We start from the raw sequence: 24,953 nt of genomic DNA, 5'->3' as shown, positions 1-24,953 counted from the left end.
AAAGCCACGAGCAGGATAATAACTCCAGGAGGACGTACAGCAAGTATGTTTCTGATCTGTTTGTGTAGCGTTTTCAGTTTTCTGCTGTCACATGTAAACGTGTTTTTACTGGCACTCCGGTGTACTCCCATACACGGTGAGTCACCAGCCAAACATGCACAGAGCAATATCCTTCTGTAGAGATGCAGTGAGGCCCTGGTGGGTAAACAAAATTTTTTTTTATAATGCTGCCCGCCCTTTCACCAACACGCAATGACCCACATGGTGAAGTATATTAGAAAAAATCCCAATGATTACTACAGTGTGTGGAGGCCTTCATACAGCAGTCGATTTACAAATCACTTAAAATTATTATAATTTGTAATTTAGAAAGATTGTTATTTTGTTTATCTGATACTTATATTGTAAAGGGCAGTAGTCTCTCCTTAGGACAGGTGAGATAATAAAATGCTATTATTTATTTACTACTTTGATATATTTTTTACACGTGCTGTGTGTTTGTGATGGGTTTCTTGACCAGAGCCAACACATTACAGGTACTCATTGCAGAAGCCCATTACTGAATAGGTTTTCTTGGCTCATTTTCCGAGGCTGAAAGGACATTGTGCTTTTTTGCAGTGCTTTGGGCTGCTCGGAGTTAATGGAGCTGGAAAGACGACGACGTTCAAGATGTTGACAGGGGACATCCAACCGTCGGGTGGAGATGCCATCATACGGACACAGAATGGGTAAGCGCCTCACGGCCACCGTGTAATGGTTAGCACGCTGGAATTGCAATCCAGAGCCTGTTGGCTCAATTCCATTTCCCGGCACGGCAGTTGAAACAATGGTGCGAGATTATTTCCTTAATTAACTCCCCTTCCCCAGCACCCCCAGTGTGACCTCTATCTTCCCAACAGAATCAGTGGGTACAGTTGGCAGGTCACCTGTGGTGGGGGAAAGTGTGAGTACTCTGACCTCTACCATCTGGAAGAGGGAGCTCTCTTGACAGCGCTCTCGAGATATCCCTCTAGCAGAGGCCGTCCTGCCAGCAGTGGCGTGAGAAAGCAATTGCAGGGCTGCACCTTTATCTTCTAGAACAGTGAGAACAAATGGGCATCCCCCGCTGTGGTATTTAGGCTTCATTTTGTGTTTGCACGTGAGTGCTGTGCTTGGCTTAAGTTTTTAGTTCTATTTATCTTTGTTTATAATTTAGCCTTTGCTTGTAATTCTCATAAGTAAAATACATTTTTAGTCTCAGTGGTATATGTTCAATTGGATTATAACAGACTGAAGTGATATTTTTTCTTTTACGAACGTTGACTTTATGAAGCTTCAAAGCCCAAGAAAAAAGCATTTCCAAATGTTTTTACTGAACTGTCATGAATCAGAATCACCCTCGATACAATCACGTTAAAAAAATCCATGCTTAATCAAAGGGTTTTGTCACCAGAGTTGCCCAAACTCATTCGGGGTTACGTACAGCAACATCGCCCCCTTACTGTCAAGCTAACGCAGTCTGTGTGCGTGAAACATAATGCCTTCGTGACAGACTTTCTCGAGACCAGCGGTGGCCAAGCGGCATCTCCCGAGCCGCATTTGGCTCTTCAGTCCGCCACGCGGGGTTCTATCGAAGGGGTAGAACGTAGAACGTACTGTCACAGTAGCAGCAATGAATAATGAATGTCTCCCATGCTGTGCTGAAAACTGTCGATATATATACACATATATACACACATATATATGCACATATATATAATCACTTGGCTCTTTGCAGAACTCATGGGGTACTTTTTGGCTCTCGGTCTGTGACAGGTTGGCCACCCCTGCTCTATACGAATGGTGCGAATCTGTGACTTGCTGAATGACGCTTGATTAAAGTCGGGACGAATTACCGCGCTCACTGACAATTTGTCCACCTCACAGCGCCTTTCTGAAAATGGATAAGGCGCGGAGGACGGGCACGCTGATCGGATACTGCCCACAGTTCGACGCTCTGGATGACCTTCTCACGGGCTGGGAGCACCTGTACTGCTACGCGCGGATCCGCGGAATCCCCTCGCATCACATCGAGCAGGTGAGCGTGCACACTTTTTTCCCGCACCTCCGATTAGCACAGTTGGTAAGTGCAGTACAGTAAATACAGTATCTGTTTACACTAGGATATTTATTCGTGTCTATTGGTATGTTTTTCTATGCCAATTTCACATAGTAAACTAATTGAAAACACCTAAAAATATCATCTTATGCAAGAATGGGCAAATATGAGCTATGGAAATTATTTTTTCGTGATTATTCGGCGTTTTTGAAAATCCAGCATCCCCTTCCCCTCGAAGCCGCCGGAAAATCGATGATCTACTGTACATAAATACAACATACATACATTTTACAGATACACATGCAGAGTGACGAGAGACACCATTCAATTCCCTAGACATGAAATATTAGACCGAACTATTTACAGTAATTATCTATTACAAAACACGCGTGCATATATACATGTGTACATGCACTCAAAGACAAATATATATTGCATGGGCTACACAGGTTTTTGGGGAAAGTGCTGTTTGCGAGCATCCATGAAGGCCAACAGTGGTGCACAAGAAGTTGGTGTTGCTTGCGGCACATGACCGTCTGCCTTGCTTCTATCTTTCTGATGTTAACAAACTGCATCGGCTACTTCATTAACATTGAGTCAACCAAGAAGAGACCTGGGCCGGGTGCAGACACCATTTCCTGTTGTCTTGGCCATGGCCAAGTATCAAACACATTTTTTTTCTCATTCATTCGTACCTAATGATGGTTGCTTGTGTTGCAATCAGAACGTCGTATTCTATCATAATTTAATTTACTTTCTTTCTACGTGACTTTACCGAAAGAACCAAAGAGCCGGGAGTTTTACTGCATTTAAGGTAACAATTGCGGTGAAGCCAGATCAGTGATGGGGCTTGTGGTGTACAGGTGTCACAGGAGCTGGTGACGCGGCTGCACCTGAGTCTGCATGTCGATAAGCTGGTGAAAACCTACAGCGGTGGCACCAAGAGGAAGCTCTCCACTGCGCTGGCGCTCATCGGGAAGCCCCAGCTGCTGCTGCTGGTAACCGCCATGCACCACATCGTGTGGAATGAGTATCCCCATCATCATCATCATCAGCAGCTTCATCATATAAAATCATAATGAGATGGCTGGACAGTTCAGGGGCAAATCGAGGCAGCCACCCATGACACAACCTGGCTTTCAAGTGTAAAGCGTTAATAGTTTCAGCATTGTCACCACCGACCGTGCAGAAAAAAAACATCTAATTTGGTTGTTCACTTAATTTGGCTAAAAACCACGTCATGGGAAATGCTGTAGAATGAACGTTCCTTTGTAGTAGCAGGGGATGTGAGAAAGTACGCCCCCTAAATTGTGGATACAAAGGGCATATGAATGGATCTCAGACGTGGTTGTATGATATCATGTGCACACACGTACTTTGTTTCAAGACATATATACACATTGGAAAGTCAAAGTAGTTCCCCATGAAAACACCGGCCACATACCGCCGTGAGCCAATTGTGAAAATTCCACATGTGGCAGGAAACCCACGGTTGACCAAGATCGTATTGTGAGTGGCATTTCACTTTTCAGCTGTGTGATCTTGTAACATACGTGCACAAATATCCGAACTGAAGAAATAGATTGCTACCATCATCACATCATAAGCTTTCGGTTATTTATATTTGTGGCTAAATGTGCTATCACTATTATCTTCAATATCATTGCTCATGCCCGATTCGATGAATGTCTGTCCTTGGCAATGATAGTGCCTCCCATGTTATGATGCTTCCTATCTATCTCACTACGACGCGTAATGCGTTATCCTCCTCCTTCAGTCACTTGGTGTCTATATGTATTCCCTCTCTATCACTACTATTATTTTGTCCATAAATTGTTATTATTGTGATTGATATTTTTCCCGTGTTCTTTTATATTTGTGATCGTGAGTGGAAATGTCTGTGATGTATCCTGGTTTAATCTGTGTGTTCACGTTATATTTTAGAGTTACACATATTATGCTTCTCACTGTGCTGCTTTCTGTTATTTCGTGATACTGTGTTGGCAGTGATGCTCAAGCAAAAATAACAACAAACACTCATATTTGTCTGTTGCTTAAAAGCGACTATGAGTGTAACTATGCATAGGCAAATGTAAAACCTGTTCATCCGGAAACATTCAAAATAATGTAATTTTCATCAGGCCCCCAATGGGGCAGTCTCCAACTCGCATTATCCAGTCCATCTGTCTGGCCTCTCTAATAATGTACTAGAAGGCCTATTCACAAAAACGTCACCTATTCTATACTTTACCAACCATACTTCCGATGAGCACGGTTGGCTACGTACGGTGTGACAGAAGTTCGACATACAACATACATTTGATATTTCCTTTGCCATTTGTCCCATGCGCTTGCTTATTATGCAGCCATTTCTGACACAGAACAAACAAGAAATTTAGTGTAAATTAGCATGCACGGCTGAATTACTTGTCATACTAGATAAACAGTGTTAACGCTGTGCGTGCTGTGAAGAGTTCGCGTGATTGTTGAGTTTCCTTTTCATGCAATACCTGAAGGATTCACTTTAATTTCCATTGCTGGAGTTTTGATATTTCACAGAAATGTTCTTTTGATGTAGGCAGTGTCTGAACAGCTCTCAGTCCTTTGTATTTTTTTTGCAAAGGTGATAGATGCTTTTTCTACAATCTGTTATGGATATTTTACTGAACCTATGTTTCAGTCTTTTCCATAATAGTGCCTGCGGCTTATTATAAACAATATTGCTTATTCGGGGCTGAATACAAGCATTTACCTTCAAACCAAGTAAAAATGTTACATTAGATATTACAGCAACATTATCCAACCACCTCCAACATTCCCCATGTTCACATAAAACATGTTTATGTCCAGAACAGCATCGAAAACGACTTGAATTGAATTAGTTTATCATTGTGTGTGGTATTGCTTGGATTGCATTCTTGATTTTATAGCCCATTGCCTTTGGTGGGATTTATGATTCCAGTTATCAAACATTTTTAATATCCAGAAGTATCTTCAAGCACGATCAAGCTATTTTGCAGTATCCTTGTAAGTCTCCCTTATTACCTATTTTATATTTGTAAAGTATAAAAACAAAGCGACTTGAAAGGTGTTTAGCACACCATTCCACGGTGTCCCATCAAATCCTGCAAGGGTCCATTAGTTTGTTGCTAACATATTTCATCTTAGTCATATAAATGCAGGAGGTAGAACATTAGTGATGGAGCATTTTCATTGGCCTTAATGGGACGTTTTGTTTTCCACCGTCAAACGATAACCGGTGACTTGCACGGTGCTGCAGTGTGAGCCGCTATGATGCTGAGCACAAGGACGGCTGCCTTTGAATATAAAACGGTGACTCGGTGACATTGGACACACTCGCACGCTCGCTTCAAGTACCCACATGGTGGCAGAATGTTTCAAGTCCTTTATGAAAGCAAATAATGGGGGCTTGAAAATTCCCAATTGGGAAACAACATTCAACCCTTTGGTCAACAAATATTCCAAGATTGATGTTCCTCGGAGAGAGAGAGAGAGATGAGCAATTTGTGTCAGTAAAAATGAAAAATAGAGAGTTTTAGGGAGGAAAGGGCTGGCCATAAGTGGAAAGGTTTTATTTTAAATTGTTCTGAGCTCATCCAGCAGCATAACTTACATAATACACACAAATCGCAAGAACAACAAGAGGTCAAGGGATTTTCCGCACAGATGTTATTTTTGGTCTCATTTAAAAACAGGGTTTACACACAGACCTGTGTGTATATGTACTACTACAATGAGACAAGAATGTCTGTGTGTCCCGCGCGTGACGTCACTCCAAGTCGGCCAGCCCCCCTCATTTTTACTCATAAACAGGTGACGTCACTCCACATCGAATAGCCTCCCACATTAATAATCGTGAAGAGGTGACATCTTCCAAATGGACATCCCCTCCATTAATAATTAGCGGGGACGTCACTCCACATGGGGGGGGGGGGGAGGCGCCTCCTCCCCCCTACTCAGCGTCAACTTACAACCTTCACTACAAAGGCAGAACCCTCACGTCACGTGGTCTCCGTAACGCTGTTGAGACATAGAAGTAAAAAGGACGTCATGATGAACAAGGGATTATAACTGTTAAATGAAATAAGTCTGTGCCACCACACCCTTACAAATTGCACACGAGTTGATGAATGAATATCACGTCGCGGTCTGCTTTTCGCTTGCAAGTTTCAGAATTACTGAAATACACACGTCCTTGGATGGGCAAAAGGCTAGTAAGATATATTGTGTGTGTGTCTACCATGGCCCTGTACATATTAAAGTATTGAGGAAAAACTCAAGGAGCAAGGAAAATAGTAATGTTGCTTGGATTTAATATTCATATCATTGCAACTGTATAGTTTTGATATGTTTTATTGAGAAACATTCACGTGCATTGGCATATCCCTCTGTCTCAAACATTAATAATGTATCATCTGCAAATGTCCTTTAGCAATGTAAATGTTTGTTCAAAATTGGTATGCAGCTTGAAGAATGACAGAGTGAAGATACTTAGGATTTTCAATCAAAATTCATAAATAAACCACTCTACCATAAACATGCTACATTCCAGCTAAAGTATAGTAGTATATTACTGTAAAGTAGTATGGTGTATAGCACAGATATTTTGTACAAACCCAGTGCGATGGGAGTGCTGCTTTGATGCATTGCGCTTGGATCCTATCTCATGGGTTCAATTCAGGCTAACCCCTAAGGGTACAACATTTATTTTTTACAGTTTCAATCGGACCAAGTACCTGGGGAGGTTTATCCCAAGTCAACGTGGCTTAAAATATGCCATGCTGAAATAAAATAGCTGGACGTCATTGCTTCTGACGTGAGTGCGGGACTCGCTATCCATGCCAAGGTGCGGAGGCTCATTTGGGTGACCAAATTATTCCGAATGCATGTTACAATAATGTTAAATTCAGATGACTGGATTAATTGGTAGAGCGCTCCACCTTGGGCAGAGATATCTGGCTGCATAGTGCTGTGGATAAAACGTTTGTCTCGCAGTTTTAAAGGTTGCAATTTCAAAATACAGTTTGGACATCTGAGCTCAATAAATTGAGTACTACTCTGTGTGAGGTTAACAGGAGTCATCCAATGGAGAGACTGGCCTCCGCCATATAAATGTGGAATTTATATCAGTTGACAGGTCAAACGTACTCTTTTGTCCTTTTTGGTCACTTTATAATTATAGGCTTGTGGTGTTTGTGTTGTTTAATCACAGAGATGGGGGGGGGGGCATTGCACCTCGCTATACCCATCCACACTGCTGACGGTAGAGGTTGACAAGTAAACACAAATCAAGTCATGACCAAAAGTGATTGCTGAGTTTAAAACCGTCGTCTCGGTGGAAATTGTGTCTGTGTCTGTATATATGGATGGCTTCATGAACGAATCTTTGTTGATAGCCAGTCGGCTTGCAAAGTACCATCGTCTTAGAAAAATCAATTTCGTGTGAGCCAGCCGCATTAAAGTAATGATCAGCCACGGCAGAAGTATTGGTCCTGCCGTGTTTCAGATTTGCCTCATGTTCACGAACACGGTCCGAGACATGTCGTTTGGTTTCCCCAATTTAACTGCTGCTGCAGATACAGCTTAGTTTGTAGACGCCGGGATATTGCATGTCAGGAATCTTGTCCTTCACAGATGGGATCAGGTCACGAATTTTGTGCACTGTGTTAAATCGGACCTGGATCTTGTGTTTGTTCAAGATTTTGGAAATATTTTTGGTTATCCCTGCTATGTAAGGTGAGGTGATGGTTTTGATTGGACCTTCAGATGGCTCCTTCCTCACGGTGTGGGTGATGGCTTTGCGGATTGTGTATTCAGAATATCCATTTGCCATGAGAGCCTGGTGGTGCAGTATTTAACCTTTTGACAATGTCCAAAGCTTACGTTTACAATTACCAGGACAAAATTTTCTTTGCATGAAGGGACATTTTTTCCAGGACCTTACCGTCGTCATTGCTGTGGTCCAACAAATGGGGCTTTACTATGTTCACAGGATGAGCCCAGCTCTGGAATGGACCCCAAATCCAAGCGCTACCTCTGGAAGACTATCACAAGGGAGGTCCGCCAGGGCTGCTCTGTTGTTCTCACCTCACACAGGTACGGACGGTGGCAACATCCCGCACATTGCCTGCCGATGGTTCTGTCCACAGGAATTCCTCCCAGATCGGCAAAGTGGCCGTTTAGCCGCGGAGAGCAATTCGAGCGCCATCGTAATGAAATTGCAAGATGGGATCATAATTCGGCCATTACAGTGGCACCAATGTAGCCCACAATTAGGATATGGTGCACTGATTTGATAATATTCCTTGACTGTACCATCAAAGGGAATGGTGTTGATCGTGTTGAACGTGTAATATTATCATTACCATAAGCACATTACATTGTTATTATCAATCGTATCAGTGAGGTGGTGCTTCGGCCTGACATTTGAGTCAGAATAGAGTAGTTATGAGATAGAATCGTGATTTGTTCTCAATTGAGCCAGCTAACAATCCAGGAATAACAAAATATATACCACTTCAACAGTGCTTGTCCATTGAGATAGTGGCACTGACCATAGGAATGTGAAATATCCACCTCTGGTTAAAACCTGTATCGAGAGGGATGTAGTGCCCAACGCTCATTTTGGCAAATAAACATTTTTCATTTCCCCATGATAATTAATATTCATATGGGCAGCGATGCATGCTAATGATTAGTGGATTGTCTTTCAGATCATTGTTTACTGGTGCAAATCCAGATTCGTAATATGACGATCCAACCTGATGTAGTGTGATGGAGGGAGACGTGTTCTTTCATATGTGGCAGATTCTTGAATCCAATGTTGAATTAAGGTTTCCACATAACATGTCAATCATGGAGGCTGTCTGACCATACTTCACCACAATGGTCAGCGCAGGTTGTTGAAGGGCCCTAATTAAAATATTACACATCGCTCGTGTTAGCCGTGCCAAGGAATTCAACTTTGGTTGGCCGGTTCATAGCACGGTCTGCTAACCACCATACTACAACCACCTCCCTGAAACACTGGCAATACGAGTTAATCACGGTCAAACGAGTACACAAATGGTTGGCTAATACTTAAAATTATACACCTAAAGTGTATTTTATCCGAATTAAACCAACGTAGACCAGGAGTGAGTGTATACATTGGTACCGGTGATTGACAAAAAAAGCATGTTAGGCACTGGCTACCCTTATAACACAAGTGGTGCTCATTTCTTCTAAGACAAGCTGCCACGACAGAAAACCATGGCCAGCCATGGCAGAGCTCTAGAATAATGCTTTGGGCCATGAAATAATAATAATGTTACATTCTTGGTTCTTTCGGTAAAGTCACGTAGAAGGGAAATAATAAAATAATAAAAATATAAAACAATAATAATGTTTTCAGGTATTGCTTGGGGGTCCAATAAGTGGCTCCCTCTGGGACCAAATAGCCCATGGGCTGCCCGTGTGACACTGCCGTTGTGTGTGTGCGGCGTGTGTTTGTGTACGCAGCATGGAAGAGTGTGAGGCCCTTTGTGACAAGCTGGCCATCATGGTGAATGGACAGTTCAAGTGCTTGGGCACTTTGCAGCATCTCAAGAACCGGTACAGTCCCCCACATGAAACCACTGCTTCATGGAATACAAATATTAATACGCGAATTTACATTCATTTGATTTGTTACACGAGTCATCCCGTGTAGCCAGTTTCCTTTGCATGAGCACAGAAACAACAAATAAAGGCAAAACATGTAGATGTCGAAATAATAATGAGGACAATTGTAGTAAATCATAAGTTCTCACCATTGAAAAATTGCTTATTGGCTCAACGGGCCTTCCCTGACATGAACTGACTATGAATGATTGTTCAGATATTCAATTCCTCTAATGTAGCATTGTCACGTGTGTCAATTGAATCACGTGGCATTAATACATTGATTGTTGCTAAAAATTATTTGTATTTTTAATGGGTATTCCTAGCGACGTAGTCATAAAGAAGGACGTCACTATACACTTTCACAGCAAACTGTTACAGCTTCCCAAAATTAAGTTTATAAATCAGCACGAACATCTAACATAATGTGAATAATTGCGATGTCAATTGGCGAATTAGCTGTGGTTTTTATTTATGTGGTCATCTTCTTGCTATCAAGTTGTAAGCCTGATGTGCTCATACGCATGAAACCTCACACTGTGACTGCAAAACTAACCGATATGCCAATATACTTTGTCTGTGCTGTGTAGCGTAGCAAGTGCTGTTAGCGAGCTCCTTGTTAGGAGCAGCATGGCTGGATTAATCTCTAGTAGGGTGGGCAGGAAAGTGTTTCCTTACACTGCGCTTGTGATCAGAGATATATCACTGTCAGGGATCTCAGAAGCAGTTTTGAAAAATCTGCTCTGCGAGAGATCTAAATGGAGTCTTAATCTCATGAAATGACACTGCCAACGCTATCAGGATAGGATTAGGAAGGAATGATGAAATATTAATGGTGAGAAATAATACAACACCGTTGCACACAAAGAGGTGCTTTGCTAATGCAAAGTGTTACACGCACCACACGATGTACTAATTTCCAGTGACACGATCCATCCATGTCTGGAAACCGAACCCAGGTGACTGGGTTCCTACTGCTCGGAGTGTGCCTACCAGCTGGCGGCCACTCCCCATGGTGTACACACTTATCTGGCACAGTGACCTGCATCATCTGTTTCTGTCTGTTTACATGCAACAGGTTTGGCAATGGGCATATGATCAAGCTGCGGTTGAGCAGCGGTAATTCCAAAGTCACAGAAGTTACAGAGTTCATCACATCTCACTTCCCTGGCGCCTACTTAAAGGTATGAGGCATTGCACCAAGCCATTACCAGCTTTGCTAAAAGCTCCAGCCATTAAATCAAGCAGAGGGCTGGATATCGCCAGAATGATGCCGAGTGTTACAATACAACTTGGATAAAAAATGTGTATATACAAAACTAGTTCAATATGCCTTGTGGCGTCCTCTGATCTAACACCGTTTTAATAACAGGCTCAAAAGAAAGCTGTCTGGTGTGGACCAATCAGTTTCAAAGACAATGCATATGTAATAATCCTTCTTGAGACGGCTTCGGAATCAGTCCTTTTTATTTCCACTCCACAATACACTTTACTCACTCACTCTCCGTTGCTGGCAGACAACGGAGAGAGGACAGACTTCGCACTAAGTCCCCACCGCGCACGTGGCACCCAGAGCCCCCGTCCACGCGTGACCCTGCTCTTGTCGGTTTCCAGTCTGCTCTCGATCGTTCCCTCTCACTCTCTCTTAATCCCTTCGTCACGTGGTCCCCCCAGCCAATCGTTCATGGACAGCTTCGACCATTCTCGATGGTTCCCTGTCAATCCCGGGACCACGCCTCTCATCCGGCTCCCCATTAGCTGGGGCCCCGAATGGCTAGGCCAATCACTCCTGATGACATGCCGTGATCACGCCTGGGCCATGCTCCCTATCTCAACCCTTATTGGCTACAAGCAGGACCGGCAAGCCAATCCTCACGTGAACCCTCTATGGCTGTTATTACACATATATTATCAGAGTATGTTTTTTGTTTGCATTCTGACCACAAGTATTGTAAAAGGTTTCAGTTTGATGTTATAAAATCTTAACACCTGTTTTGTTGCCAGAAAAAATGGGCAAACCTATTCTCATAGTTCAATATGCTTAAAGGGAATCTATGCACTTTAGAGAAGATTTAAGAATAATTCTACCTTGATAAAAATATATAAAGGTGCAGCCATGGACTAACCTTCCCAGACTACTGTTGGAAAAAGGCCCTATATTATAGGAAGTTCTGGAGAGCCCCTTATCGAGATAATTTCTAGCCTTCTCATCCACACTGGCCAAGACGTCTTGATAGAGGTGGGGGAGTTCCCACACTTTAGCCCATGACATGCTACCTGATGGTCTAATAACTGTGGTGTTACCCATTTATACTGTGGCGTGGACAAGACGTGGGTAGATTTAAGAAACCTGCTGAAAGAAATCTAAATAAATTCATAACAACAAAAACTTACCCGTTATTTCAACTGCAGTGCCAGGAGACCGAATTAGTGGCCAGTGTACTAATCATTGCATCACGGCAACATCCCTTACATTGATGCACGAGATACAAGTACAAATATTGTTCGGATACTTGGGCAGACGAAAGCTGCTGATATGGTTGATTCTCACTTCATGATCAGTTTATCTCCAGAACTTAACTGTATAAAAATACACATACATACAGCATATACTGCTGATATATATGAATCTCCAACACTGGTTTCATGTGATTGGGCATAATGTGTAATAATAATACTCACCATATTGTGTATTACACTTGTCACGGTTATACGATGACACTTCGGAGGTGGTCCTTGAATAATGTATTACCAACTTATGAAATCTAAATTGTGTAATATAAATAAACCGGCATCAATGAAAAATGCTGCCATTAATAGATACAGTTTTTAATTATCTACTTTAAGCTGCTTTGTAGCGAAGGAAGCTTAAGTTTATGAAACCATCAAAGCGATATCACCATGATGTGGATATCTACCATTCTACAGTGTGCCTTCAGGCACCGAAAGGCCAGGTGGAAACTAAGGTTACAATTGCTAAATGTATATCCTGGTCCAGAAGCAACTTGTCAATAAGTGGTCTTCATTCCATCAAGATAGATGGGCCACATTTGATGCCCAACCCGAATTTGAACTTCCAACCTTAAAATTAAATACAATTGTAATGTTTGTATTTATTTTTCCCATTTACTTGTAAGGTTATTTACAACCTCAAAATCAAATTAACAAATCGATATATTTTCTGTTGATTGAGTGCGATTTTAAGTGATGTGTTGCTTTCATTTCTCACGGGTGCAATGCAATGACAGTATTATTCTCGATGCGCGAAGTGAATAAAACCCACTGCTTTACTCCCTATGTGTACACACACAGCATTGTGGGTTTATGCATCCAAATTGCAAATGTTTACACCACTTTCATAGTTAGTGTGCAGAAAGTGGGATGTAGTGTACACAAATAATCGACAAGATCTCATTATACTTGACGGCATTAATTTTGTAAAAAAAAAATGATACTCGCATTAAGCGGCAGGAATAGAATACTTGAATAGAATACTGGAACAGAATGTAATCCTACTTAGCGAGTGTGTGAATTCTAAAGGTCCACAGATGAACCATTATCACACTTTAAATTTCACTTCTGATTTCATACAGCAGCAACACAAGCTAAGCTATAAAGTTGCTGTTTTGTAGTGCTATCTAGCAGATTATGCTATGTTATTTTAAGCTGGTATGTGGTTTATCGCTGTGCATTGTGACATTTGACTTTTTAGGAACAGCACATCAGCCAACTGGAGTTCCAAGTTCCTAGCAATGCAGCAAAACTCTCTGAAATTTTCATTGCCTTGGAGAAAGAGAAGGAATCTCTGAGTATCCAGCATTACTCCATCAGCCAGACAACACTGGACCAGGTAATATGACACAACAGATTCAGAGGTCAAGGTGCATCCTTGAAATCACTTGTTCATGCCACTGCGTGTGGTCACCTCTGAAGGGAGTTCTAGAGAGCTCCTCTAGGGGGTATTTGTATGTACGTATGTTGAAGTTCTTTTGCACCGTACGTAGCCAACTGGTAATCAAAGGTGCAGAAGTACAGCAAAATAAACACAAAAAGCAGTGTATTTGGCCTACTCTTTCACAGTGACCAGACGTCTTGGGAGAGGTGGGAGTACCCACACTTTGCCCCACCACCACCACACACGTGACCTGCTGATTGACTCGCTGCAGTGAACCCACTTTTAGTGCCGGGTGGACAAGGCGGCCGCGAGTTGAAGAAACTCTCCCCATTGCGTGAGAAACTGCAGCGCCGAGAGGTCGAACCCAACCGGTGACCTCTGAACCGGACCGGCGAACCGTTGCACCACGGCAGCAATCGCTGGAATTATAAGCCGTGTCTCAGTCTGCCTTTGTCATAAAATCTGATTTTGATGACTTTCTCTTTAAACAGTTACTCATTGAAAGTCGCTTATTTGCTTGCAAAGCATTGCCTGCATGAATGTTGAACCTTGCCAGACAATGCTAAGAACATGATTAATGCAACTGGCGTGAAGCCACACAAAGCGTGCGCAGACCGTGACATCTACAGAGCATTTGCTTACCCTATAGAAAGTGTACACAATTTTGCACATCGCCTGTACACCCGCCAGCTTGTGCATCTCAAATCAAATCACGTACGGATCTTTAATGGTCTCCACCTCATTAGCGTTCATCAGTAGAGCGTAGACAATTCTTTACTGCTGCTGCTGCTGCTGCATTGTGCCTGAGGGCCCAAGTATAGAAAATAGCCTTTTACTCTTTCACCCATAGAATGAATGGGAGAGACACACACAGGCTCGAGGCTGCTACGTAAATACCCACGCCTAACAAGATTGAACCCATCGACTCAAAATGAATGAGAAAGGCCTGGACAACAACATCGTATAGCCGCAGCGTAGCAGGTTGCAAACAGATGTACCAACAATGGAGCAGTTGTGTTCTAATGAAAACCCTTAATGAGGCATTTAACTGTGACACAAATGCCTAAATGCCTTTGTGACAAACAAATAATGGCCATTCTTTTAGCTCTATCGGTATGCGGTCTGCTAAAGGCTGTTCATAAAACATGCACATATGTTATAGGGCATTATGAATTATGCATGGGGGTTCGCATTTCCTGCATTTCGTGCTCACAATTTACTGCATTTGTCAATCTGGCTTTGCCCCGTTCTCTACAATCATTGGCCAGCACAGGGCTTCTTAGGTACTTAATCTGCCACCTGCTGTTACCCTTCGCCGAGTGCTCATGCTGGCTCCCTCTCCTCGCTCTCTCTCTCTGGCATGTGGCAGGTGTTCATCAACTTTGCCCGGCAGCAGATTGATATGGAGGAGGAATCCAGCAACGCAGACGCTCGTCCGCCTGTGCCGACCGTGTAGGAAGCGTCGCCGTGCCGCCACCACCACCACCACCACCGCCACCACCACCACCACCACGCACACACAACAGCCGTCCCACGCCTGGGCCAAGTGCTTCAGAGCCTAATGATTTCCTTGCATTTGGCATCACTTCGAGACCCCCACTTCTAAAACAGTGACGTTTTAAATGTTATCAACTGGGATATTGTTTCTAAAATCGAAAGGAAGTTATTAACTATGCACACTATTTGTAATTTAACATTTTTGTGGATTGTATTTACCTCAAAGATCGTTTTTAAATTTGTTTTTATTGTTTATTGTTTTTTTTAGAAATTGCAAATGTGTATTAATCAATTAAGGTATTAGCTAGTCAGTGATTGTACTGTACATAAGGCTATACAGATAATGCATAAACGCTATAAAATAGCACTTCATGCTGCAGATATATTAAATTGCTTTGCCAAATAATGAAGTACACTTTAGCCTCGAACAATAATTATATATGTTGTAGAAGTGGCTTTCAGTCATTGAATTGTATCACTCTGGAAATGTTTCTTAATGAAGTAAAATTATACTGCGAGCCTAATGACAAGATGTGTGACATAGTCTCAGCTACAGTTTGTAGCTCTGGGATGCAGATTCAGAAATTTGAATGTTTCTCTTGACAATTGAAATATCTGATGTAATGGAAAGCAAGAAGAATTGACGATCACTTTGTCCATCAGCATAATTACATGCACCTTGTTTAACATCGCGACCTAATTGGTACACGTATGCACCAGTTCAGTGCTTCTTTTGCCTTGGGAGTTTACTTTGATAGTTGTTACAAGCATTCAAAGATTATTGTTATACAGAGCCAATGTGTAATGCATTCAATCTACAGATATGCCTGGGTCTAGCAACCATCTCCTGTTTAGGGGGAATTGTTAGAAAAACACACATGCGTTTATTTCTTACAGCTAAGCACTCGAATTAGAATGTACTTAAATGCCAAAGCAGTTATATACTGGATTATTTTAAGAGTACCTTTTAATCACAAGTTTTCAATAATGCCATCTTTATGTGAACTCAAGGTTTTATTTTCAATGAATTAAGCTTTGTGGGTTAATGGCGAATGCAATGCAATGAAAAGAAATGCAATAATGGAACATTGTTGTGCGAGAGTAATGGAAAGTAAAATAAATAGAAATAAACAATTATGTTGTGTATATTTTAAAATACATAATTTAATAAACAATCGTTGCAAAAAAAATCTGGTGGTATGTGAACACATTTCGTTATTGGTCCATGAATGTTGTACTCTGTCATACGCATGAGGAATACCCCCAAACAATCAAGTGCCCTATTTTTATCCCCAAAACCTTTCAAATTATATTTTTGGAACATCAAAGGCTCAGTTCAGATGAGGTGGACTGACTGGGCAGCACTTGTTCATCTGTTTGGCCCTTGAAGGATGTCCTACGTGGGCAAGACGTTGAGAATTCCACTAATGTCTGTGCCAGACAAAAAAAACATGGTGAGGTTATTTGGGTGGCAGAATGGCCGAGTGGTCACTACTTAGTATCTTCAAAACATCGACGCAGTTTCACGCTCGCGTTGTTACAACCAGGCGCTCTCTGATTCTTTTTCCGTGCCTGAAGAGTTACGGCCATTTATGTCCGTGAAATTGTGTGCGTTCTACAAGTTGTATTTTATCATCATTATTATTACCGGTATGGTTACGTGACATTGTTCAGAAACAGTGTCATGAATGAAAATCTTTGCCAAGAAGCGTGGCGAGATGCGTGCTTGTAAAGTTTCTACGAATAGTGCATTTTTTCCAAAACGTTATCCGTGTGCTTATTGGAGACATTTGATAACTCTTTGAAAGAACACACTTGATGTTATTCTTGAAATCAAACTATTTTTCGCAAGTGTTTCGGAGCACTCACAACTTATTTCAAATTGTAATGTTAATGTGGTCAACATCTCTGAGGGTAAAGTAACCCTCGCTGAATATTTTAGACGGAACAAGAAGACACTGAGACATAGCATTCGTTTTACAAAGCATATTTATCAATACGCAAGAGGAAATGTGAAATTTCAAGGGATATGCAGTCACAAAAAAATATGAATCAATCATTTTTAGTATTTCGTGGGCTTTTTAGCCCACGTATGATTCTGTATTAGAAACAAATAATCCTCGTGAAACAAACTAAAACTTGTGTAGGTTACATCCCTCTATTTCTTTTTAAACATTCACAATCATCAACATGTGTGTGCTAACGTTAAGAAAAAAACGCCACTTTTTTCAAATGTTCTTGCTATGGTTTTCACACCTGATGATGATTGCTTGTGTTGCAATCGAAACGTCGTGAAAATTGAATTTTTATTATTTTATTATTTCCCTTCTACGTGACTTTACCGAAAGAACCAAGAATATGTGTATGCTGTTGAATAAAAGTAAACTACATCACGTATGCAGCATACACTTATTCAACAGTAATTAAAACATATCAAAATACCAAGAGCCAAAACACCATTCCTCAATGTGCTCAACATAGAATATCAAGATCCGACTTAAAATACAAAAAGTGCGCGTATACCACGCATTTGACTTTGACGGCACGGAACACGGCTATGAATGTGGCTTCGCCAACTCTTCTGTGATCGCTCCTGGCAGCACTGCGGACGAATGTCAAGCCGCGTCGTTCACCCCCAAACACTCGCCCTCTCCCTGCCGCGTCTCGCCAAGTGCTGGGCGCTGGTGTCAGGCTGCTGGGGAAGTCCAACGCACGTGTAATCGCGGCGTAACATGCAGCACGATGAGACGAATGTCTTCTTGGTTCTTTCGGTAAAGTCACCACGTAGAAGGGAAGTAATAAAATAATAAAAATAAAACATAACAAAATAATTCTCACGACGTTTCGGCCACAACGCAAGCAGCCGTCTTCAGGCGGAAAACAGGTCGGTCGAGAAGGCAGAGTCAGACCTGTTTTCCCCCTGAAGACCGGCTGCTTTGCGTTGTGGCCGAAACGTCGTGAGAATTATTTTGTTATGTTTTATTTTTATTATTTTATTACTTCCCTTCTACGTGACTTTACCGAAAGAACCAAGGTGATGAATCCCTGCAGTCACGAAAGCTTTAAATCGAGAGATGAATGTGTTTTTAATGTCACCGCTAGTGTGGCATCTGGTAAGCTGCCAGGAGATATGTGCACACCGCTGCTATTGATGCTCTGCTGCTGAATTCTCCATTTACGGTATATGTGGACGCATCCTTAGCTAATGGCAATTATTTTAAGCGATTGCTTTGTAGAGGACTGCACTACTTTCAAACCATATCATTACCGAAGTATGTCGCTGTACCTATTCATTTCCATTGTTTCGTTGTTGCTGTGAGCACGCACCACGGATCTCCCGTGTAAAATAGCCGGACAACTGGCCACACGGCCAAATGAAACAAACAAACACCAAGGTATGTAAATAATCTTTTCCATGTTTCATGACCACCATTGTGTGCATGCAATGCAAACATTAATCATCATCAGCCATGTTTAATCCACTGCTGGATGAAGGCATCCCCACAGCATCACCATTCCAGGCAGTCCTACCAAGGCGCTATCTCATTCTTCAATATGTTTCATCCTTTGGCTGCCATTCTGTCACCAGTCTCGTCTCTTGGCCATCATCCTGCCCCAGCATACTTTCCCGAACAGTCAATACGATGCCACGAAATTATGTTTTTTTTCTGCCAGATCCATGTTTTCCATTACCTGTCTCTCACTGTCCATGTTTTTGACGCATGTGTCACTATAGCAGGTAATGTAATGTGCACCAATTGATATTGACAGCTTTCTTCTTTAAGCTCATTGCTTTGCAGATTTCCATGGCCATATTCAGTTCCCCAAAGGCACTTCATCCTGGTGTCGCTTGTCGATCTACATAAAACAACAACCGTGGCTGTCTCTGTTGTTTTGCTGTGTGTGTTTCTGTGGTTTCCCGACAACTTTAATCTTGAGTCCAAACCGGCAGCCTTCTTTGTTAACTTCCTGTATTTCATTGCTTCTGGACTCAAATATGTTGTCAATGCATTTTAACAATCTAGAAAGGCGGGCATAATGCTACTTGAAATTAAATTGTCTTTCCTAGGACTGATTGATAGTATATTTATGGTAAATAGTATAACGTATTATAGATTGTGCTCACAGGGTTGGTTGGCTTATAAATTGGCCATGATTTGGCTGTCTATGATCTCCGTGGACAATTTATTTACCAGTGGAGGATAATGGGTCTTGAATTCGTCAAATCATTCCCTCGTTTAATCTCAAGAAGAATGTTTACATAATTCCACACTTTGTGCGTTTTATGCCTGTAAACGTTTAGACAATTTCTACGCTATTTTAGTTTTTCCAGGTGGTTCCATTTATTGTATGACTGCCACAGTTATAGCATCTTCTGCAGGAGCTTTCCCACCTTTAGGCTGAGACATGCAGTGTGGTTATTTCATGAAGTGTGACATCTGGAACTTGTCATCTGAACAATATTTTTTACCCAAGTTAAACTAGTTTTGTATAAATCTACATACAATTACCCCGCTAATTGTATAATGTTTTCTCTACCATGCATTATTTGTTCCATCTTACTCTCTCAGGACCACTCTAATGGCCACGGTTTGTAAAGTAATAGTAATCAATATCCTTTTTGCTTCTGTCATGCTCCCATGATTTATTATGATGACATCTGAAATTACTTTTGTGTTTTGTTCTGTGCATTCTATGTTTGAGAACTATTTTTATTACCTCATTTAAAATACCCACCGTCAGCTTCAGAGTGAACAATAAATATCCCGTAACATCATTCCAAATGACGAGGACATTGTGTGCCAGCGTCACGGTCCAAATTTACTAAATTAAAAAAATTACCCTGCAAATTGCTTCATTGGGATTACACATGGCAGCAATCGATGCTCACTACTGGCAGACTTATGCCTAGTTGGAGGCCGGGTGCTAAGTCACCGTGTGCTGCACAGAGACAGCTGCCACTGGGGGTTCCTATTAAAAGATGGAACTGCCTTATCAACATACAAATCATCGCGCGTTGTTGGGACATATTTACATGTCTTTCTTGTTGTAGTTTTAGTCTTCATGTTAGCAGGGCAACTATAACTTTTATAATGAATTATAATTTATACATTTCCTCTACAGACTGTCTACAACTTACGTAAAAAAGTAATATTTTGTTGTGTATATATCTATGAAACCTCAAGTAGATATTGCAGAGATGTTTTTTTTTGACAATTTAATATATCTTTCCACGATTCCTACCTTACCTTGCCAATCCACGGTAATGGAATTGAATTTTTTAACGAAATTATTTAAGCAGAAACCCCATTTGAAGACGAGTAATTTAGTAGAATGTGGAAGAGTTGGCCAAATATAATCGAGGGCCTCTAGAACCCCCTTGTGTGGAAGTCCGTCTGCCAGCGGTGGAATGAGCAAGCAATTGCAGGGCTGCCCCGTTATAATTTGCTGAAATTATTTGCATGTATTAATGATTGGAAGTTTTTTTTTTCTCCATTCAAGAAGATACATTATATGAAGGCGATCAACGTTTGAGCAGTTATGCTTTCATCAGCAATGGACATTGCTACTTTTTGATATATGTTTTTTCTACCCACTATACCTTCACCGCGTCTTTATGTATTCAGAAAAGCGGCTTCTTAAACACATTTTGAGAAAACCGCGCGGTCGTTTGCACAACTAAAAGTCATCATTAGATATTCGCTGCGTGATTCAGAAACAGCTACAGCCTGCACACATAACACGGATACTACCCGTGTATGTACAGTTACTTGCAGACTCACTGCGATTAATGTATTAACCGGACTTTGGCACTTATCAGCAAAAATAGGTTTCATGCATTAGTGAGCAGCAAATCCAAAACTTAAATGCAAATAAAAAATACCGCCCTACTGTGTATATGTAATACATACGAACTATAACGAGAATGTATTTTATATTTGCTATATATTCTTTCTCTAAATTATTTCTAATTTATCTTAATATGCCTGGGGAATACGAGCTTAAACACAAACATCACTGGGGGTAACACGGAAACATTGAGAATGTTTTTTTGTGTCTATTATTTGAAGCACGTACCTTGAAACAGGCATCTAAAGTCATGCATTTTAATCAGCATATCAATATTTAAAAAAAATCTGCTTTATTTTTGTATCATGTTACATAACGAATGTGTACAAAATGTAGACAGGAAATATAAACGTATCCATTGGAATCCAGTTGTAATCGAATGGATTACAATTATCGTGAGACGTGCAGGACAAGCTGGGTTGTAGCAGTACAGCAAATAGGTGGCTAACTTATCTATATTGCTGAGCAACATACTTTTGTATGTGTGTGTGTATACTGAACACTGATTTCTTCCCACGTGGAACATACACCACAAGGGAGGTAATCAGCATGCCGGACAGGGACCTGCAGATGAGCCTGTTAGTAACTCTGGTGGGAACATCTCACAGCTAAGAATGCAGTTCGGATATGTGCCGTGCAGACAAGGAGTACGCTTGCATTATACAATTAATACATTTAATGAGCTGTATATAAGCAAGATTGAGGATGGGGAAATATACAAACTCATTTCCTTAAATTGCAGTTCAACCCAAATACCATTCCCATGGTGCATTTTCACTTTCCCACCAACTGGATCCTCATTTTGAGTTCCCAAATGTGCCCTTGGACAGCTGTTACAATAAGCACTCCCATTCCCTTCAGCGATGTCCTCCGAGTGGCTTACGTCATTAAAATATGCCGACGTAAACCTTGGCCAAGAGGGCAATTAAACCATGGATTCTGATTCTAGCAGACATATTATCAACATTATTGGCTAATTCCCCGTTCACTGTTTCATCAACGTCGTCAAAGGGTGCTCATGCAAGATGACATGGCCTTCAACTCTGATCGCCTTCTGAGTCAAATCAGACTCAATTCCTTGCCACTGCGGTCTTGTATAAGGTGCGGCAATGCAATTACATGCTCGTGTCACTGCTGGCAGAAGGGGACTCCACTCGATGGAGCTCTAAAAAGGAAATGTTGCCTACTCTTTCACGTTGGTTAGAGGAGCCACACTTTACTTCACTAACATGTGACCTGCCGATGGAGACTGAACCCAGTTTTTACTGGTGGGTTATCAGGAGCGATTCAATGGTTATGATTTAAGTTACAATTTGATTCCTGAAGAGATGTGCATTCCTTTGCCGTTGTGGTGACTACAGGGTATTCGTGAACCGGTTACAAGGAACAGTTTACACACCACGCTGTTAACTCATCGAATCTCGCACGTACAATACAATGTGCATGTAAAATAGATATATTTTTTGGCAATGTGGTATTTGATGTTCAGTTTATACATTTTCTAGCAGTTTCGAATAATCTTGGGAAATTTTACCTGTAGTTATCCCTGCATATCGTGAACAACCCCCATCCATCCACTACATCCTGCAGCAAAGGTCAAACAGGGTCTCGAAAGATATTACGCCATCACTTAATCTCAAGCGAGGGTGACAGCCCCATCCTGGAAACTGACGTGGCAACGGCTGACTCCCCGGACCTCTGACAAACAGTCATGTTTTAAAGTGCTAAGGGACCTCAAGCTTTCATTTAGCATTTTCAACTCCCCCCTCAGTTTCTTCCCAGTTACCTAGGCAATGTCACACACACTACACGATGCATTTAGTTTGCATAAATTATGCATGTACTTTTATTTTACAGGACTTGATTGCTAAATCGAACAACGACCAATTGTGTTACGTGTTCATTGTGGAAATATGCTGCTGTGGCATATGCTATAGTATATATATAGTACAGTATGAGATAGACTTTTAGTTAAATATTTGAGTACAGATACAGGTACCAATTTGTTATTAATGTTTTAGGGGCCGTCCATAAATGACGTCACGCGATTTTGGACGATTCCCCCCCCCCCCCCCATCGTCACACGGCGTCACAAAAAGTCAGGCCACCCAAAAAATAAATAAATAAATAAAACATTATTCAAATCGCTTTCAATTGTTGTCATTGTAGTGGGTATTTACATGTGCTGCTGCACTCTGATGTTGTAGGAGAAAACATTTATTAAAACGTCTATTTAATTAAGTAGAACGTGTTGTCTATATTTATTTAAAGTTGCACAAATGTCTGACGCCCCCCCCCCTAGGTGCGTGACGTCATTTATGGACGCCCCTTACATTCGCTACTTAATTCTGTTTTTTTTATTCAAGCAAGAATCTATTTCAGGTCTGATTTAATTATGTTTTGTCGGATCCAACAGACCTCATTCAGGCATCCCTAATTAAATGCACAAAAAATTACGAAGTAAAAACCTTGCACCGAGTTTTACAATCCTAAAATGAGCAAACGATCTCCATTTGCGCAGTCCATTAGATAATGATTTGGAAGGAACCTTGCTCTAACTTAAAGATCAACAATCAGATTGTCTTCTCAAAGAATGAGAACATCAGAACATGTTGACAGTGTCCAGGCACTGCTATTATTCCACTGCTCTACTATTGACACTTTGCAGACCATTTTGGCTAAGACTTTAATTAGGCCCAACTACATTTCCATCTAATTATGGGTAAAAATACATGTTCATACTTCCGCATGTTGTCAGAGATGATAATCTTAACCAGTTCACGGTTCTTAGTTGTTCCCTGTTTTTATATCACATACTTTGTTTTAAAAGTGGAACACGTGTGAAATATAAGGTGCACATTTGCTAAGATTTTGTTTTATATTAAACCTTCCTTGCAGATGTACACACGTTAACCTCGCTAATATTCCATGGCTGACTTGTATAACGATGTACAACGTTGTCAAGGGATGCCCACAATGAAATGTAATCAAATCTCCCGTACATTGTACACTTGAAACAGTGGTACATTGGTGTAACACGATTATTCTTTAATGTTGCTGGCTCTTTGATGTTTGGAGCTGAGCTAATCAATATGGCGCACTTCAAAGGATCACAAATATGTACTGTTATTCTGTAATGTTGTCATTTTTGAAGTTGTTAGTGAACATAGTCTCCCTCTGAAGTAAACTTGCAGTGCATTTGCGATAAATTGAATACGTTGGTCTTTTTTCATGGCACTACCACACAGATTTAACAAAAGTTTATAAATCTAGGTTCATGGAGGCAGGATGGATGCATGCCTATGAGACAATGTGTGATAAGACAGGGATGTGTCATTTGCAATGCTACCACAGGGGCTTGACTCATCGCTGGAAATAATCCAAGCTCTTATAATGCTTTTAGGCAAAAGGCACAGGCAGTTTTTCAGTATAGAGTATGGCTGAACATAATCTTAAATTTTTTAAATATCTATATACGTTGGAAGTTGAGTTTGGGAGGGGAAAAAAGTATTCCCTCAATCAAAGCATGGTGATCGGTGAATCATCTGCTAGCATCAGTGGCAGCAGAACTTGTGGGAAGGTGCCCCCACCTTAGTCGTCTTTATCCCGGGCACTGCCCTCCATAGACCTGAGGAAAACATTAAACGACAGCAGTAATGTTGTGCATTGTTATCGTCTCTCATCCGCCTGTCTCGCCGTGTCTCTCTGTCTTTGACTCTCACTGCAGGAAAACCTCTTGAAACCGGACTAATGTGGGGATAAACCTTGCAGTTATGAGGGCAGAGATTTCCAAAATTCAAATACTCCGTGCAAAATGACTCCATTTAAATTATATTTTGACGTAATTAACACCGAATACAATTAAATTAACACTGCAACACATAATAATGTATCAATGATATAAATGTTTACGATTTCGCATTTGCAACGGAGCAATACTTTTAAAACATCACAATTGCACATGATAGTTGA

At 41.2% G+C, this 24,953-nt stretch overlaps 1 protein-coding gene across 1 annotated transcript in view; it reads left to right on the top strand.

Moving 5' to 3' along the window:
- Window positions 1-15,090, top strand: part of LOC144934603 (glucosylceramide transporter ABCA12-like) — a 78,229-nt gene extending 63,139 nt beyond the window's left edge. The window contains exons 38-45 of the mRNA XM_078860592.1: window positions 619-728; window positions 1,906-2,056; window positions 2,941-3,075; window positions 8,091-8,194; window positions 9,599-9,691; window positions 10,818-10,923; window positions 13,452-13,589; window positions 15,004-15,090. Of these exons, the coding sequence (XP_078716718.1) occupies window positions 619-728; window positions 1,906-2,056; window positions 2,941-3,075; window positions 8,091-8,194; window positions 9,599-9,691; window positions 10,818-10,923; window positions 13,452-13,589; window positions 15,004-15,090 (924 nt within the window). The remainder of the gene's footprint in view (window positions 1-618; window positions 729-1,905; window positions 2,057-2,940; window positions 3,076-8,090; window positions 8,195-9,598; window positions 9,692-10,817; window positions 10,924-13,451; window positions 13,590-15,003) is intronic.
- The last annotated feature ends 9,863 nt before the right edge of the window (window positions 15,091-24,953 follow it).

The sequence above is a fragment of the Lampetra fluviatilis genome, chromosome 10, assembly GCF_964198595.1.
Source record: "Lampetra fluviatilis chromosome 10, kcLamFluv1.1, whole genome shotgun sequence".
In the NCBI taxonomy this organism is placed as follows: Eukaryota; Metazoa; Chordata; class Hyperoartia; order Petromyzontiformes; family Petromyzontidae; genus Lampetra; species Lampetra fluviatilis.
Note: the sequence above shows the minus strand (reverse complement) of the source record. Positions and strands in the feature narration are given on the sequence as shown.